General features: G+C 43.9%; 1 protein-coding gene across 4 annotated transcripts in view; it reads right to left on the reverse strand.

Moving 5' to 3' along the window:
* Window positions 1–10,555, reverse strand: part of GAB1 (GRB2 associated binding protein 1) — a 102,823-nt gene extending 92,268 nt beyond the window's left edge. The window contains exon 1 of one of the 4 annotated variants that reach the window (XM_027652722.1): window positions 10,122–10,555. In XM_027652722.1, the coding sequence (XP_027508523.1) occupies window positions 10,122–10,193 (72 nt within the window). In that variant the 5' untranslated portion in view covers window positions 10,194–10,555. The remainder of the gene's footprint in view (window positions 1–10,121) is intronic. The other 3 variants (XM_027652724.1, XM_027652723.1, XM_027652726.1) reach the window with 3 other exon arrangements.
* Between the last annotated feature and the right edge of the window lie 5,431 nt (window positions 10,556–15,986).

Consider the following 15,986-nt stretch of genomic DNA (forward strand, 5'->3'; position numbering starts at 1 on the left):
AGAGCATTATTTCACACTGAGTAACAAGTCATTAGACTGCAAAACTTACTCACATGCCATGATGCAAATAATTTCAGCAGTAACAGCACACAAACAGTGAATGGAGATGCATTAGGACATGCAAGATTCAGGAAGATACAGTTACTGATATTTTGCACTTATTGAAGTTATCTCCCTTAGAAACAGGAAAGGATTTTGTAAACAACAAGTTTATCTAATGCCACCATGAGAACATCACCCAGCATAACACATTATCGAAAGAAGAAACATTTCTTTAAGGGAGAGCACCACAAGAAATCATGGAATTACACAACAAGTGACAGATTCAAAAGGGGTAAGTTTCTGTCAGTTTGTGGCTTAAACATCAAATTAAGTTCATAAAGATCACTACTTTCTAGGAAAGCAGAATTGCCAGATGGCATCACACCCATAGCCTACCTCTGACACTTCCCTCACATCGGCAGAATGAGGAAAAGGCTGGATCACATAAGTGAACCACAGGAACTGGTAACAACTCGACACTTTAGAAGTCTCCTCTTATCACACCCCAGACCTCCAAGCACTCATGTTTACAGCTGGGGGATTCTCTCCAAGCCTCCCCGGAATCTCCTGCATTCCCAATGTGGATACCACATGGCAGAGCGTTCCACTGCCTCATCTGTCCTGGGAAACACAAGTTTCTTGTGTTTCAAACTGCACTGCAAACCCTCCCCCCCACACTTTCTCCCTGTCTCTTTTTCTTTTTCTTTTTTTTCTTGTTAATGAAACCATGCAAGGACAAATTGTGAATTCAGATCAAATCCATATATAACTTTGACATCCTCTTTCTTGGTTTTTTCACAGACCAATCCCTGTAATAATCATTAGGAGCACCAAATAAATTATCCCCACCATCTCTTTCCTAATACGTTCCTTGCTTTTCAGTGTTAAAAGGGGCAGACGTGCTGCCAGTATTTTACCATATTTTTAAGGACCACAGATATTCATATTCCTTTTTTTTAAAAATCATAAATGTTTGCTAGATTCTGTATATGGACTTTGGAGTTCACTGAGATAAGGGACTGTTCACATGCTCTACACTGACTGGTTTCCAAAAGCAGTCCTTTCAAAGCAGCAATCATCCCTGCACCATCCCAAAAGCAGGCACAGCTTCCCTACTACATCTGATCCTGCTTAAGAATCTACATGGAAACACAAACGTCAGAAAACTGTAACAGAAACATGCATTAAGTGTGAATGGGAACATTTGTCTAGCACATTACGTGACTCAGTGCAGTTATTCTTCATACAAAGGGAAAATGACAAACTGACACATAATTTTTGGAATTGCTTCTTTTTATTTTTTTTTTATAAATGGGTATTATTCCACTTTGAAACCTAAAATCCATTTTTCATCTGATATCACGTGTTTATTTACCCTTTTAATAACTCTCCCAAATGGACTGTAATTCTTATGTGTTGATTGCATCAAAGGTCTGTTTGAAGGCAAGGGTATTAACTGTGTTTGAATAGCTCCCTGTATTCTTACTCCATACCCCAAATCTAATCCTGTGAACTCCTACTGTCAGCAATAAACACCTACAGAGGGTTTATTTTGTTTTTAAATCCCAAGCCCCGGACAACACAGAAAAATAACCCAAAATCTAATTTTGGATTGATTTTTTTTTTCCCCCCTTTTCCCTTTGAGGCAGAAATACTGAAGAGCCTGGTAGTAGCTGTGGCCCCAGAGAGAGGAGCAGGAGGAGCACGCTGGCCTGCACCACTGAAACCCATCACATTCCTCCCGGGGTGGAGACAGGCTCACCCGGAGCAAGGCAGGCAGCAGATCTGCCATCACCCTGCCCCAAGGCTGGCTGTGCTGGGAAGTGGGTGGGGAACCAGATTTACTTTGTGACAGCCACTATCTCCACTGCCACGAAGGGTTTATCTGGCGTTGTTTTCACTTATAAAGCAGCAGAACAACCCACATGTGACAAGCGAGCTGGCTGGAAAACTCCTGTGTGGGAAACAGGCAAAGGGACAAGTTTGCTTTTCTCCTGCTAGGCAAGGTTTTATCCCAATCCCCAGCTGCCATCCCCAGCCTTGCCTGCACATCACCCCACACCAAGACTCCTCATCCTGGTTAGCCAGCGTGTGGTAGAAGACAAAAATTACCTCCTTTTATAAATTGCAGAGAAGGCAAAGCTTTCTCCTGGCTTCCTGGAAATTCTCAGAGAAAAGAACAAGCACATCTCCTGAAAAACCATAGTTGTTTTTAAACCACTCTGCCAATAAACTGCTGTACAAAATAAAAACGAGCACAAGCTTTTCATTTAATTCACTTCTTGATGTGGGGCCTAAGCTCAGCTATCCAGAACTGACAAGCTGGTATTGGAACTTGGTACAGTTTCCTAGCCAAAGTATTGCCTCTTTTTCATGGTATGTTTTTAAACAGAATTATTTGCATTATGTACAGATATTATTTATAATGATACACAAGCCATATGGACATAACTGCCTGACATTTTTAATTACATATTATTATGCTACCAGCTCCAAGAGAGACAACTGTCATGCTGTCATTTACCCCAAACAACTGCTATTTACCAGAAAAAAAAAAAAAGGGGGAAGAAAAATGTGTCACCATAACCTCAGGGAGTTAAATCCTAAAGTTGTAATTCTGGGGCATAAAATGCAATTAAATATATTCCTTCTCGTCAGTTAGAAAAACAAAAACATACAAAGAAAAAGCAGGTTAGAGAGTTCAACAGTTAATTCAGTCTCTTTCATCTCACAGAAAGTTACCTTATAAACATTTCCCTGCTGGATTCTGCCAAAGAGACAGGCAGATACTACGTAACATAATATTGCTTTTTACAACTAAAAGCAGTATGGCATGTTTCAAGGAGCTTCAAAAATTCATCAGAAGAAACAAAACCTTTGTCAACAGCTGGAAGCAAATACAAGTACAAAAAACATACTATGAAACCTTTTATTGGAAGCCAGGGGTGCTTTTTAAAGAAAAAAGAAATACAACAAGCATATTTCAGTGAACAATATTTACAAAGCTAACATTATTTTTGTAACTATGAATACTTTTTCTAAGGTAAACAAGCCACAGAATTCATGAAAGAACCACTGCAATAGCCTAATCAAGAACTGATAAAGGGAGAGTTGAGAATAAACAATATTTTACTGCAGTTGGGAGATGGCAGAATCCTCCCTCCCCACCTCCCCCCTCAAAACCCAACACCAAACCAAAAAAACCCTACAGTACTGCCTTAGAACTAGTTGTTTGTACATATGAGGAGCTGAATTCCCATTAGAGTCCCTGAAACAGCAGCAAATCACACTGGCCTACAATATTCCCCTGTACACAACACATACCTGCCTTGACAAGATTATCCCTTTCTGTCTGATCTTTCAGCCTGCCTTGCTCAAGTCATTTGCATGACATAAGGTCTGTCCCTCCTAATGAAATACTGCCATGAAATTGCAACAGGTGAAATTGCTTCTATTGGCAATAAAATGATTAGTCATTGAAGCACAGAAAATTTCAAGGTCATTTTGAAAAGGTCTCAAGAAGTCTGTCACAGCAACACTACAGAAGCGGGGATGAAAAAAATAAGGAGGTGCATCTTTGCTTCACATTTATTTGCTCTACATCAAAACAAAACTTGCACCCCATCAGTTGTACTCCCCTGCTTGATTTAAGAAAATATTTCACCCAATATATTTTGGTGACGTCTATTTTTAGACTAGAAAAAGGTGACAGTTAAACTGAAGAAGTATAAGATAGCCAAGCCAGAGCCATCTACAGTACACAAATTTATTCTTTCCCTTAAAATTACTACATTTTGAATCACTGATGTTCCTTCATTTTTTTGCCAAGCTTTCTGTCAGAGCCATAAACCAAATTTAATGGGAACTGAATGTTTTCTAAATGTCTATAAAGATACATTTAATTCCGATTATCTGATCCAGAAGTTATATCAAAAAAACACAAAAAAACACCCCCATGCCTCAGAAACGATCAAACCATCCTTCCAAGAGTTTTAAAATTTAAAGAGAAAAGAGGACACTCGAAAGAGTTCTGTTTGTCACTTTCCTCTCTCTAAACAAAGGACTGTTGAATACCAAAAAAGATCAATGAAAATGGAAGGATTACCTCTCAGCTAAAAGAGTGAACTGGTCAACCAAAGGCTTCCAGAATTGGTGCTCATTTCGGCAGTCAAGGCCTACACTTTTTTAAGCTAAACTGTCCAATAAAACATTCATTTTTCAATACATCCAATTCACTTTTCACACATCTGCTTGGGGCTTATGATTGACTAAGAGGCGTGCAAAACAAGCTCATCTGCGTATAATTGGAAGTCAAATTCATGGTATTTCATTATTTCCTCTGCTTAGTACATGTGTTGCTTACACTGAATTATTCAATGCTGCAAGACCTCGTGCATTCATGGAGGGGCAGCCACTATGCAGCACCAAGAAAATGGAAGACATCAGTTTGCTTTTCCACTTCCTCTCACTGCTCCCTGTTAGTTCCTCATTGAACTGTAATCCCCTGTGATTAGCTGCACCAAATCTTATTAGCACACCTATCAAAATACAGCAGCATAGTGAAAGGATATCCATAAGCTGCTAAACATCCAATTGTGAACCATCTTCAACATCACAAAGAGTCAGAAGTTGACTATTTCCTCATTTCTCCGCTATCGTGGTCCCAAATTAAGGGTTATTATTTAGCAGTTGCTAAGAAAAATTTTTCACATCCTTTACCATATTTAGAATATCTGCCTTATTTCATATGTCCAGTAGTTCACCTGCACTTCAAGAGGAAAAGGACAATATCTGTTACCTACACCTCCAACTTTCCTATTTGCACCAAGCAGAGAAAACATCCAAGTAGTCCAGGTACTGTCTGACCATACAAGCTGAGAAACATTTAAATTAACAGTATCCATCAGTGTGGTATACTACATAAAAGTTAAAATAACTAGTGGAAGATAATCCTGCTACACATATATTAGACTTCTTAATCTGTTTTATACGCTGTTGCCTGCTCTTACCTGCTGAAACCATTCCCAGGGAGCTGATTCAGAGCACAGGTCAAGCATTAACAGTGCTGTAGCTCTGGCAGCAAAGTCAACACCAGCTGCTGATGCGCTCTCAAAGATCACAAATACTTGTACAGTGAGTTCCACACTCCTCATGTGAGACACCCAAACAGCAAGTTTAGGGGGTAGGTATAACCCTCTATATACCAGAGACTGATTCAGCATCTTCAGTTGGCACACGAAACAATGCAACTTCCTTCTATAATCAACAAAAACACTGTGTTTAGTCATGCTTTGAACTTCATGGTTTTCGGTTTACTAACCCATGTTTGAAAAGATCAAAAGTCAAACTGCTGTTTTCTGACTAGTGCACAGCAGAAGGGGAGGGGCAGACTTCCTTCCAGAAGGAAAGTTTTCTGCACAAACACCAATTCCTGCAAGGTCTTCAGCAACTCCTGGAGCAGCACAAGCACAATCACGTTCAGAACATTAAGATGTCACATAATGGTACTTGATTACACATCTGTCTTGAGTTAACTTAACTTGACCCAGCTCCACAGGGACAGCACTGAATGATGTCAAACTAGCTCATCTTGTTTCTTTCTCCTGTAAACCAACCGGATTGTTAAATTTGCTCACTATGCTGATGAAAGATCACAAAAAAAAGCTTTAACACAAACAGGTGTCTTCCAGAAAAAGGGCCTTTGTCAGGCACTGCAGCTTTTACCAAATTACAACTATTCTGCTGAATAAAACATTTCTTAACACCATTACATATCTTAGCACATTTAAGTATTACTCAAGACAGAAGAGGCACCTATGTGATTAGTGCCAAAGAGCAACTGCCAAATAAACCACAGCAAAATATTCCACTTCTGTACCCATACTGTCTGAGCCTCTATTTCAAACATCAATAACTAAGCTTAATAGTCTGGCACTTTTCAAGTCTCTGTCTATGACTGAAAAGATTAGAAAGTCAGAAGATACTATTTGTAGCCTTGTCTGAATTACATCAGTGCCCCTTATGTCCTAGGGAGCTCAGGCCTATTTCTCATTTTTACACTCTTTGCTTTTAAATAATTAAATGCACAATCAATAGGAATAGTCAAATAACCACAGGATTTTTAGTAACAATTACATCAAAATTGATTCCTAATTTACTTTCAAAAACATCTTAAGAACTCTCAGAAGTGCAGGGAAGTCTTCTAGATACAGAAAAATCTGAACCAACTTACCCCAAAAAGTGTTTAGTCTATGCAGGATATTTTTGATGGAGTTTTATCTTTTATCAAATAAAATGTATTTTACTCTAAGTAGGACACATTAGAATCACAGAACTGTTAGAGTTGGAAGGGAGATAGTCTAGTCCAACCCCCCTGCCAAGGCAGGGTCACCTGGAGCAGGTGATGCAGGAACACGTCCAGGTGGGTTTGGAATGTCTCCAGAGAGGGAGACTCCATAACCTCTCTGGGCAGCCTGTTCCAGTGCTCTACCACCCTCAAGGTTAATAAGTTCTTCCTCATGTTGAGGCGAAACTTCTTGTGTTTTAGTCTATGACCATTGCTCCTTGCCCTGAAAACAGTCTGGCACCATCCACTTGGCACCTGCCTTAGAGATATTTATATTAATGACATTCCCTCACAATACTGAGAATTATTATATTACCTCAGTAGACTTTCTACAAACTGGTTTCATAAACCAACCATCAATGCTAAGACCCTGATTCTAAGCACATCCAGTTGTCATACTGAGCCCTAGTCTACCCAAGACAAAAGTGTAGTAGTTCTAGGAGAGAATTTAAGACTTATTCCCATTCGCGCCAGCTCTTCTCCCTTGCTTTACCAAGGACAGCTGTGTTTAAATATCTGGTGGTTTCATAGCATAATGGCAGTAAAAAACCCTCTATGCTGCTACCACAAAGAATCAGCTATTTTAACTGGCACGTGCACAGCAGAACTGCAACGTAGCAGAAAACCACGAAGCCAAGGCTTACTATCACTTCATAAAGGACAGATGGGGAGAAACGGGCTTTCCAACTGCATCCTTAAAAATAAGGGGACCAGAGCAGAAAAGGTACAGCAGGTAAAGCACGTAAATGTTTGCAAAGTTGAAGGCAACAGAACAAGGGAAGAAAGGAAAACATATAAGAGGCTAGCAGAAGCTGTGAAATCTAGCACTCCTCCATCCCTCTGCACAAACAAGTTCTTTCAGGCACTCGTGCAACCACAGCATAGGCTGTGGAGGCCTGTGCCGGATTTAGTCCCAGCTCCCTTCCCCTTCTCCTCCACTAAATCCACATCCCCATCTTGGACCCCCAGCTGGCACCAAAAGTACTTTCCTCAGAGATCTGCTGCTGGAAGCAGCCACTCTATTCCATCAAACTGTTCTGAATACCGGCTCCAGGGAACCAACAGCAGGTGCCAATGGCTATCAGAACGTTAATTCATACCAAAAACACATGAATGAGGCATGAGAATAGAACTCCCTTTAAGGAGGCAAACAGACATTGACATTAAGGCATACATTAAAGGAAATCTGACTTTTCCACCTGCAGGACAGGGTTGGTTGGAGATTTTTCTTTTTTTAGCCTCAAAATGACTGTAAGCCAGCTTTAATACCATGTCCCACTGTTTCAAACTAAAAATTGAAGTCCCTGTGAAACACATGCCTATGTACTAGCTTCAAAGTGCTCCTTTACGCCCTTCCTAAGAACTGAAACCACATTTAACTGCGATTTTAGACTTTTTATCTCCCTTTCCAGATGGTAACCTGGGTCTGCCCCAACACTCGCATGCAAAAACTAATAGAGCGTGAAGCTACAATTTTCCATATATACATGTGAGAAGTATGCGTTGCAGAAAAGCCATTTCCTATCGAAATCACTTTCCCATCTTTTCATCTGGTGCAGCCCCTTGAAATATCACCACTATAAAATATGGCTTTAAAAAAAACACAGCTCTCTCTCTCTCTTCTGCGCCTTCGCTTAAGCGTAGAATTACAGAGAGCACAGGCCAACCCTTCAGTCAGTGCACTCAGCTAAAGTTCATCGTCTTAAGGACGTCAACTTTTTGTTTGTTCAAAGACGGCGACCAGAATGTCAAGGTCACTTTTAGGTCTTTGAAGTGAGCATGAACCTCCAGCCTACAACCGACCTGGTACTACAGAGGAGCAGGAGGAATGTTACTTGAAGTCCTCCTCTAAACAGCACCTTTCTTTTATACACACAGAAAACAACGTGCAAGATTTAAACTCAGGACCTTATGGCCTACAATGCATGAAGATGATAAACCAAGTCATGTTCATATCAGCTTTCCATATTATCACTCTGCCTCCTCAAAAAGCAGGTCCCCCTTTTCAAGTGAAAATTAAGGATTTACCTCTTTCAGACAGGGAAACACTTGACCAATGCTGTAGTGAGGGTTATCCCCTCAAAGGTTCTGTGTGATTCCAGTATGGAAGCATGGCTATAAATACACTGAAGGGCCAGCTACACGGAAAGAAAGCTGGCATATTTAGGGATTGATTTATGGGATTGATTTAGGAGGGCAAACTCTCGCTTACAACTCTGTTTGTTAACAGACAGCACAACTGTACAGGATTTAGAGTCTGAGTGGGAAATTTTTTCAAACTTTTAAAAAATATTAATGCCTAATTCCTACATGCTGGTAAAGAGGCATCCTGTGAATACACAAATAGACATGGAGAGTTGGCCAAAAATACAGTCCATGTCCAATTCAGCAGGGAAGCAGAACCCTGCTATGTCCCGTCAGGATGTTCCCTTTGCAAGTCTGATCCTGTGTCCTTCGCACAAACAGGACTCTTGCCATTGGGAACCAGAGAGTGGGCTATCCCAAATATTATTTTTTAATTTAAACAGAGTCTCATTTCACCAGTTTCCTGGCATTTAAAAAAAAAAAAAAAACACAAACACACGTCCATAAGAGCAACAGTTCATCGAGAAGTGGTTGCTAATCGCTAACAGATGAAAACAACAAGGTCACGTTAAGACCCGTAATTCACAGATTCTCAAACAAATCTGAAAGTTTAGCTGCTTAAAAGGGAGAAAAAAAAAAACAACAACCAACACTGGAAAAAGAAAAAAGAAAAGAAAAAAAAAAAAAAAGAAGGCCCAACATTTTGTCCCAATTACACAGATGCCGCGAAGCGAGCCGGGCGCCAATGGGAAAGGGCTCAGCCAGCAGCGATGACTCCTGGCATCACCCATCCCTCCTACGTGACCTGACAGCCTCCCCGGCGGCCCCGCAGCTCCGCTGTGCCCTGTCACGGAATCTGCCCGCTCAGCAAACGCGCTCCATTTTCCTGCCAGGAGCGCGGTGTCCGCTCCGCTGCAGCCCCTGCGAGCGCAGCCACTGCCGAGCAACAGCGGGAACAACTTCGGGAGAAGAGACAGGCATTTCTCTTACAACTCCCTCCGCCTTCTTCCCGGTGCGGAGAGCAAGGGCAGAGCTCCCCCCCGGCCCCAGCGGGAGCGCTCCCGGGGCATCCTCGGCTCCCGCCGTCTCCGGGCCGACAGCCCCGGCTGCGATCCCGCCGGGAGCGGCTCCCGAGCGCCGGGGCGCCCCCCCGCCCTCCCTGTGATCGGGCACCACCACCGGCACGGCAAGTGTTTACGTTTAAAAATACATATAGACCGAGCCCCGGATCCACAGGGAAGAGGGGGGAAAACTCCGCCCCCCTCCCTGCTCCCGACTCCCTCGGAAAGGCGATAAAAAGCTGGGCTGGAAACATCTGACCGCTCAGCGAACCTTTTTATAAGGGGGGGGAAAAAAAAGAAGGGAGAGGAGAAAAAAAAGAAAAGTAGGGAAATAAATAAAAAAAAAAAAGGGGGGGGGGGGGAAATGTTGGGGAAGCCGGACGGGACGTGCCGAGCTGAAGTCCCGGCTGGAAGAGGGAGGCGGCCGGGAGGGAGAGCGGCTGGCCCGGGCCCGGCCGGCAGGGACCGCGCGGGGAGGCCGGGCCGGGCCGGGCGGGAGGCGAGCGCGGAGTCCCTCGGGAGACAAGCGGGGAAAAGAGGGAGAGAAGGAAGGGGAGCGCGGCCCGCGAGTGGGAGAGGGCACTCACGTAGCGTTTCAACTTCTTCTCCGGCGGGGACTTTCGGAGCCAGCCCGAGCAGACCACCTCCCCGCCGCTCATGGCTGCGCCGCTGCCCGCCGGGGCGCTCCCTCCTTCGCCTTCTCCTCCTTCTCCTCCTTCTCCTCAGGCAGCGGCGACGGCACCGGCGCCCGGGCCGAGGAAGCCCCGATCGGCGGCGGCAGCACCGCGCCCGCCCCGGCCTCCCGGGGCTGCGGGGCGAGGGGCGGGACGGGGCGCGGGGTGTGTGTGTGCCTGTCTCGCTCGGACAACAACCCGCCGGAGCGGAGCGGCGAGAGGGGCTGAGGCGGGAGGGTCCCCCCTTCCTCCTCCTCCTCCTCCTCCTCGCCGCCGCCGCCGAGTCACACGGACATCGGGAGCGACGACAGGGGCGGCCGCCGCCCCGCCGCAACTTCGGCGTCCCAGGGCAGGATCCAGGATCCAGCCACCGCCCCGCGCCGGTGGCACCGCCCCCGCGCCCCGCCGGGACCCTCCCGCCGGGACCGGCCGCGGGGGGCTCCGCTCCCCTCCCTCCCCTCGCCCCGCCGAGCTCAGCGCCGGCCGCCGCGGCTCCACGGGCTCGCTCCTTCCCCTTCCCTTGCTTCCTCCTCCCCCTGCGCCCGGGAGGAGGGGATCGACCAGCGCTGCTGCCTTCCCTCCCTCGCCTTGCCCTGCGCGGGGAGTGGCGGGGCGGTGGTCTCGCCTCGGGCTTGGGGCCGTGGCCGGGGGCTTGGTCCGCTCCCTCCCGGCCAGCGAGGGAGGGGTTTACCCTGGAATTCACCGCGCCGTGTCCCCCCCTCTCCCGCCTCTCAAGCCCCTTTCCCCCTCAGCGCCGAGCGGCGGCACCTCCCCTGCCGGCCCCGCCTGCCCCCGCCCCAGCGCCGCCCCGAGCGCGGCGGCGGCGGCTCCCCCCGAAACTCCGCCGGAGCCTTTTCAAACAACAAGGGCTTGGAGAGGGAGAGGGAGAGGGAGAGGGAGAGAGAGAGAGAGAGGGAGGGAGGGAGAGAGGGACGGGCTTCCCAGAGGGATCCTGGGAGCTGTAGTCGGCGGCCGGCGGGGACTGCGACGGCGCGGAGAGGCCGGGGGCGAAGGACGGGCTCCGGGTGCTGCGGGCGGGGACCGGGGGTTTCTGCGCTGTTCCGAGGGACGGGGACGCGAAACGTGCTGAGATTTAAACAACAAATATTGAAACCGAGGCTGAAATGATGATTCTTTGAGAACCTGACGCAAAATCGTTCGCTAGCGATGGGGAAAACAAACAAACAAACCGACCCCAAACAAACAAACAAACAAACAAACAAACAGCAACCTAAAAATCCCTATTATAACTGCATTAAAAAACAGTTCGACCAAATAAACTCCCCTTAGCAAGTCTGGAACTGCCTTAGGGAGAAAAAAAAAAAATTAAGGGTAAGACCCAATTCGTTCACCATCTCTGCTGTGGGCGCTCTCTGTCTCTTTCACTATGCCAGAAAAGACTTCCAAATACGTAATAATAGCAAATAAAATATATAATCAATATAATCAAATAATATTGCATAAATAATAATAATACATTTTACGTTTTCATTTACAGTGAAAATAACTATTTTTTTTTTTTATTTGCAGATTACTAAACTGCAGAGTTCTGCAATGGGACCGCTGCTGTGCTGTTTAACCCCGGTGCTCTTCCACTGCAGAGAAATAGTCCCCCTAGTGTGCCTGGGCTGCAGGGAGCCCGGCAGTGCTGCCATTCATCCAGGTATAGTGCATTAAAAAGTTACAAAGGTGTAGTGCATAGGGGCATTTCAAGAAATAACAGGAAAAAATAAAGGTGAAAGCCCAGAGGTGTTAAAATCTGCGCAGCAATTCCAACGTAAATCTTTTCGCGGTTATTACGGCAGGTGAAGCACTATTAAGCACTAAAAGAAAGATCATCAAAGAAGGAGATATTTTGCCGAAAGGTTTTGAAATAAGAAAACCAGTGAATATTGGCCTTCATCAACATTAAGAGTGCACAGATCCTGGCATCCAAACCATCCTTGCATTCATTTCTGCCCATCATCACTTCAGCTGCCTCAGTGGGGCCAGTGGAAAGAGAAGAAAGTGATTTGATGAGTGCAGTTGGTAAACATGAACTCAAATTGTACTGTTAGGTTTAGATTTCAAGCTGAGTTTCGGTACAGCTCTTTTTTTTTTAACTACTAATGCCATTGTTTAAGAATCTCAACATTTGAGATTATCCAAGTGTCAGATAAGAGCACAAAACTTTCCAGTTTCCTTTAGAACCCTGGAGATGATTTAGTATTGTCAGATCAAGAACATGTAGAATCAGTGTAAACTAACTAAAAATACCATTGGCTTTAGGGCGTTGCAATGTGATCCAATGGTTCATTTAAATCCCATTAATTAACCCATGTCTTGAGGGCCAATCAAAGAAAGCCTGTTTTGGCTCAAGCAGACTCTATGGAGGCACCAACCAAACAAGTTATCTGGTCCAAAGACACAAGATTGTCCCTGAGGTCTAATTTCAAAACATTACATTTGTATTTTAAAACATGCTGAAACCAGTATTAGCCTGGACTCCAGCATTAGTTTTCATATATTTGTTTGTCAATTCATTTTCTTGGAAATAGCCATCCAGAGACAAATGTTGTATGAGGGTTTCATCCCTGCCATGTAACGATGAAATATACATTCGGGAAAAAGAGCTAATATCCTTGTGAAGAATAACAAGTAATAAAAACTGCCTTTTAGACCATACTTTGTTGTTGAGCCTAATCACAAGCCCCAACACTGGATATAAAATTGCTTTATTGCATTGTCGAATTGAAGAAAACATAATGCAGCAAAGCGAGGTTTCCAAATCCCTAGTTAAGATGTTGTCTGATGGTCTGCTCCCTTCTTACTCATGGTAATGGATTTCCCTCCCTGCTCTCAACCATTTGAGTTACCCATCCACAGTCCCGCTGGCGCCTTCACTAATCATCTCAGGAGAGGGCTGCACAGAACCCTCTCTTCCCAAGTAAGTGAACAGCTAGCAAATCCAAGATTATTAATGCTGTGGATTTCTGTGCCTAACCAGCAATGCTCTACAGTTCATAATTTAGATACCCTGTATTAAGGTAAACCGGAGCAATTAAGACTAATGAAATACATAAACAGCACAACATTTAGGTCTGACTCTTAACACCTGCATATTTACAGCTGTAAGACTGTCTATGAAGAGAATAGTGAAATAATTATGCCAGACAGTTGCTCCATGTATAAAAATTCTTGCACTTAGCTTACTTAGACTAGGCTATAATTTCCTGAAATTAGGATAAAAATCACAAAGACCTCTGTCAAGAATGACTGTTAGACTTGGTTTGCCTGCTAAGCTCTTGTCCTGAAAGTTTAAACAACATTAAACGTGCTCCATTTTTAAAATATGGTTTATGCTTGGAAGTACCAAATACCCTTTGGGGACAGCCACTGCTTGCAGGACTGCTGTAACCCTACATCAGGACACAGCCACCCTTTCCCCTCCCTTTGTTCCCTCTGGTTATTTCTGTGCTGTTCCTCAGGAAGCCTGAAGGACAAAGGTCCTTTAAGCTCAATTAATTGCAGTATGGAGGTCTTTGGTATTTCTGTACAAAGCCAATCCTTTTAGGAAGAAGAGAGAAGGGGAGAGGATTTTTTTTTTTTTTTTTGGAAGAAAGAGGATTTTCCCTGTTTTTAACAAGCAGCTTGCAATTGGCAGCTGCTGGTGGCCAAGAAGAGGATATCCCTAGAGAAGGGAGCTCAGGAGGGAGCCATCCTCACTGCCCACAGTGCCAAAATCCAGCTACAGCTCCCACACCATGGGGCACATCACCATTCCTGAATCCCACATAGCCACTGCCATTCGAAACAGCACCTGCTCTGTGACCTGTGACCAACACAACATGCTGAATAAAATACACTTCAGCTGGCAAGGTGATGCCATGCCCTGGTCTGTGATGATCATACACATGGTCACGGTGCTTGTGCCACCCTTCCAGCTCACAGAGCACGTGCAAGATGCCTTGATTCCTCCACTGGCCTTGTCTTCTTCCACAAGTGCATTCCAAAGCATTTTAAATGGTTCTCCAAAATTTTGGAGTAGACTATTTATATATCTCGCCAGATAAAGTAGGTCATGTGGAAATCCTATTTGCCTCTGGTTTGCTTGCCAAGTCGCCCTGACAAAGGAAACAGGAGCTGATAGAAGAGGAGATTAAATACACATGGGTTTGTTTTTAAAAGTAGAAATGACGCTAATTCTTCATGCAAATAGCTGAGAAATTCTGGACTTGCATAATAAGATAGTGCTTGCTACAGCTCCCAACTTTGTATTATACTTCTAATATGAAAACCTATGCATTTCTTTCTGGTTTCACCTTTCAGTCACAGTCAGCTGTGGCTCCTGATAGTGATCCCTAAATTCCTCCATGCACTTTGCTTACATTTTAAAACAAAATTTGTACTTTGACAAAAGAGACTAAACACCCTAATAAAAAAACCTCAAACCCTAATAAAAATTAATTTAACAAAAAATGTTGCATGTCAATCTATATTCCAAAACACCTTTAGGTGTTTATGTAACAATGAACCAGTGCAAAATGACAGATTCTTTTAAGCTTGCAAAAACCTGCATTTACACATTTGTTTTCATCTCAAATATTTCCCTTCTGATTTCAAAATTATTCCCACGTAGATTTAATCTATGTAGTTATTTTGGTCAGTTCATGGATGACATTATCTACTGTTTCTGTCAGACTGTAGTTATTTAGATTATTTGGCAAAGAGATTGAGGAAAGTAATACAAACCAGACATAATTAAATGAGATGACTGTATTCCACACACTTTAGGGTTGTTTACTGGTTGTTAAGATACCTCATCTCTTTTCTATGATTACTTTTAATATTGATGTAGACAAATAAAGCTCACACCAAAAAGGACTGGGTTTGAGTTCTGCATTGGTGTAATACATTGAGATTCCCTTTGTGTATTTTGTAGAAAACTCTCATTCCCAGTCTGGAGTGGAAATTCACTGGTAAATGTTTGTCCTCTATTTTTCCCTCAGAGGATCAGTTGACTACCTTACTTCATGCAAGGGAATTTCCCTTTTCTTTCTAGGTTAGGCAAGAAAGAAGGAACAGGCTGGCTGGTTGGCCAGCCATGCAGAACCTTCCTCAGGTCTACGTAGTTCAAAAATTAATCAACAAGCTTTTCCCTCCATCAGGACAATACCTTTGCACCTATCCTCATGTACTGAAAATGTGTGGACTTTTTCTATCATAGGGAGCATTTTACAAGTTCAGCACAATGGAAACTTAATAATTCAGACACCTTAGGCTTGGTCTTGTAATAGAAATAAAAATTACTGTAGAGGTGATCAAGTTTTCAGGACAAAAAGTAATACATGGTCATATAAGAGACCAATACTCCAAAACTTTGCAGAGTCAAGAAAGCATCAGCCATGCTGTTGTGTTGAACGTGGTTTGTCCTCCAAAAACACAAGGTGGAAGTGGTACTGAACACTTCCCAAAAGAAAAATTGATTGCAACGTAGAATACTGGGCAAGTTAAGTCCAAGAGACAGCAAATATGATGACATTGCAGGCTGGTGGTTTCTGTTACGGCATAAAACAGCAAGCTCATATCAAAGAATACTTTGGTTATACAACAATTTCAGTAATTCAGCTTACAATGCAAGTCGACTAGATATTCTGCTTTTTCTTACCTTTCTTTGTTGGAATCTCCGTGCTTAAGCAGTTCCTTACAACTGATATTTTGAAAATGAAATAGGGAAATCAAAAGATTTCCTAGGAGCATCTGAAGAAAGAAGGAAAAATGTCTGAATGCAAGTCAGGG

This window comes from Corapipo altera, unplaced genomic scaffold, assembly GCF_003945725.1.
Source record: "Corapipo altera isolate COAL_440 unplaced genomic scaffold, ASM394572v1 69, whole genome shotgun sequence".
In the NCBI taxonomy this organism is placed as follows: Eukaryota; Metazoa; Chordata; class Aves; order Passeriformes; family Pipridae; genus Corapipo; species Corapipo altera.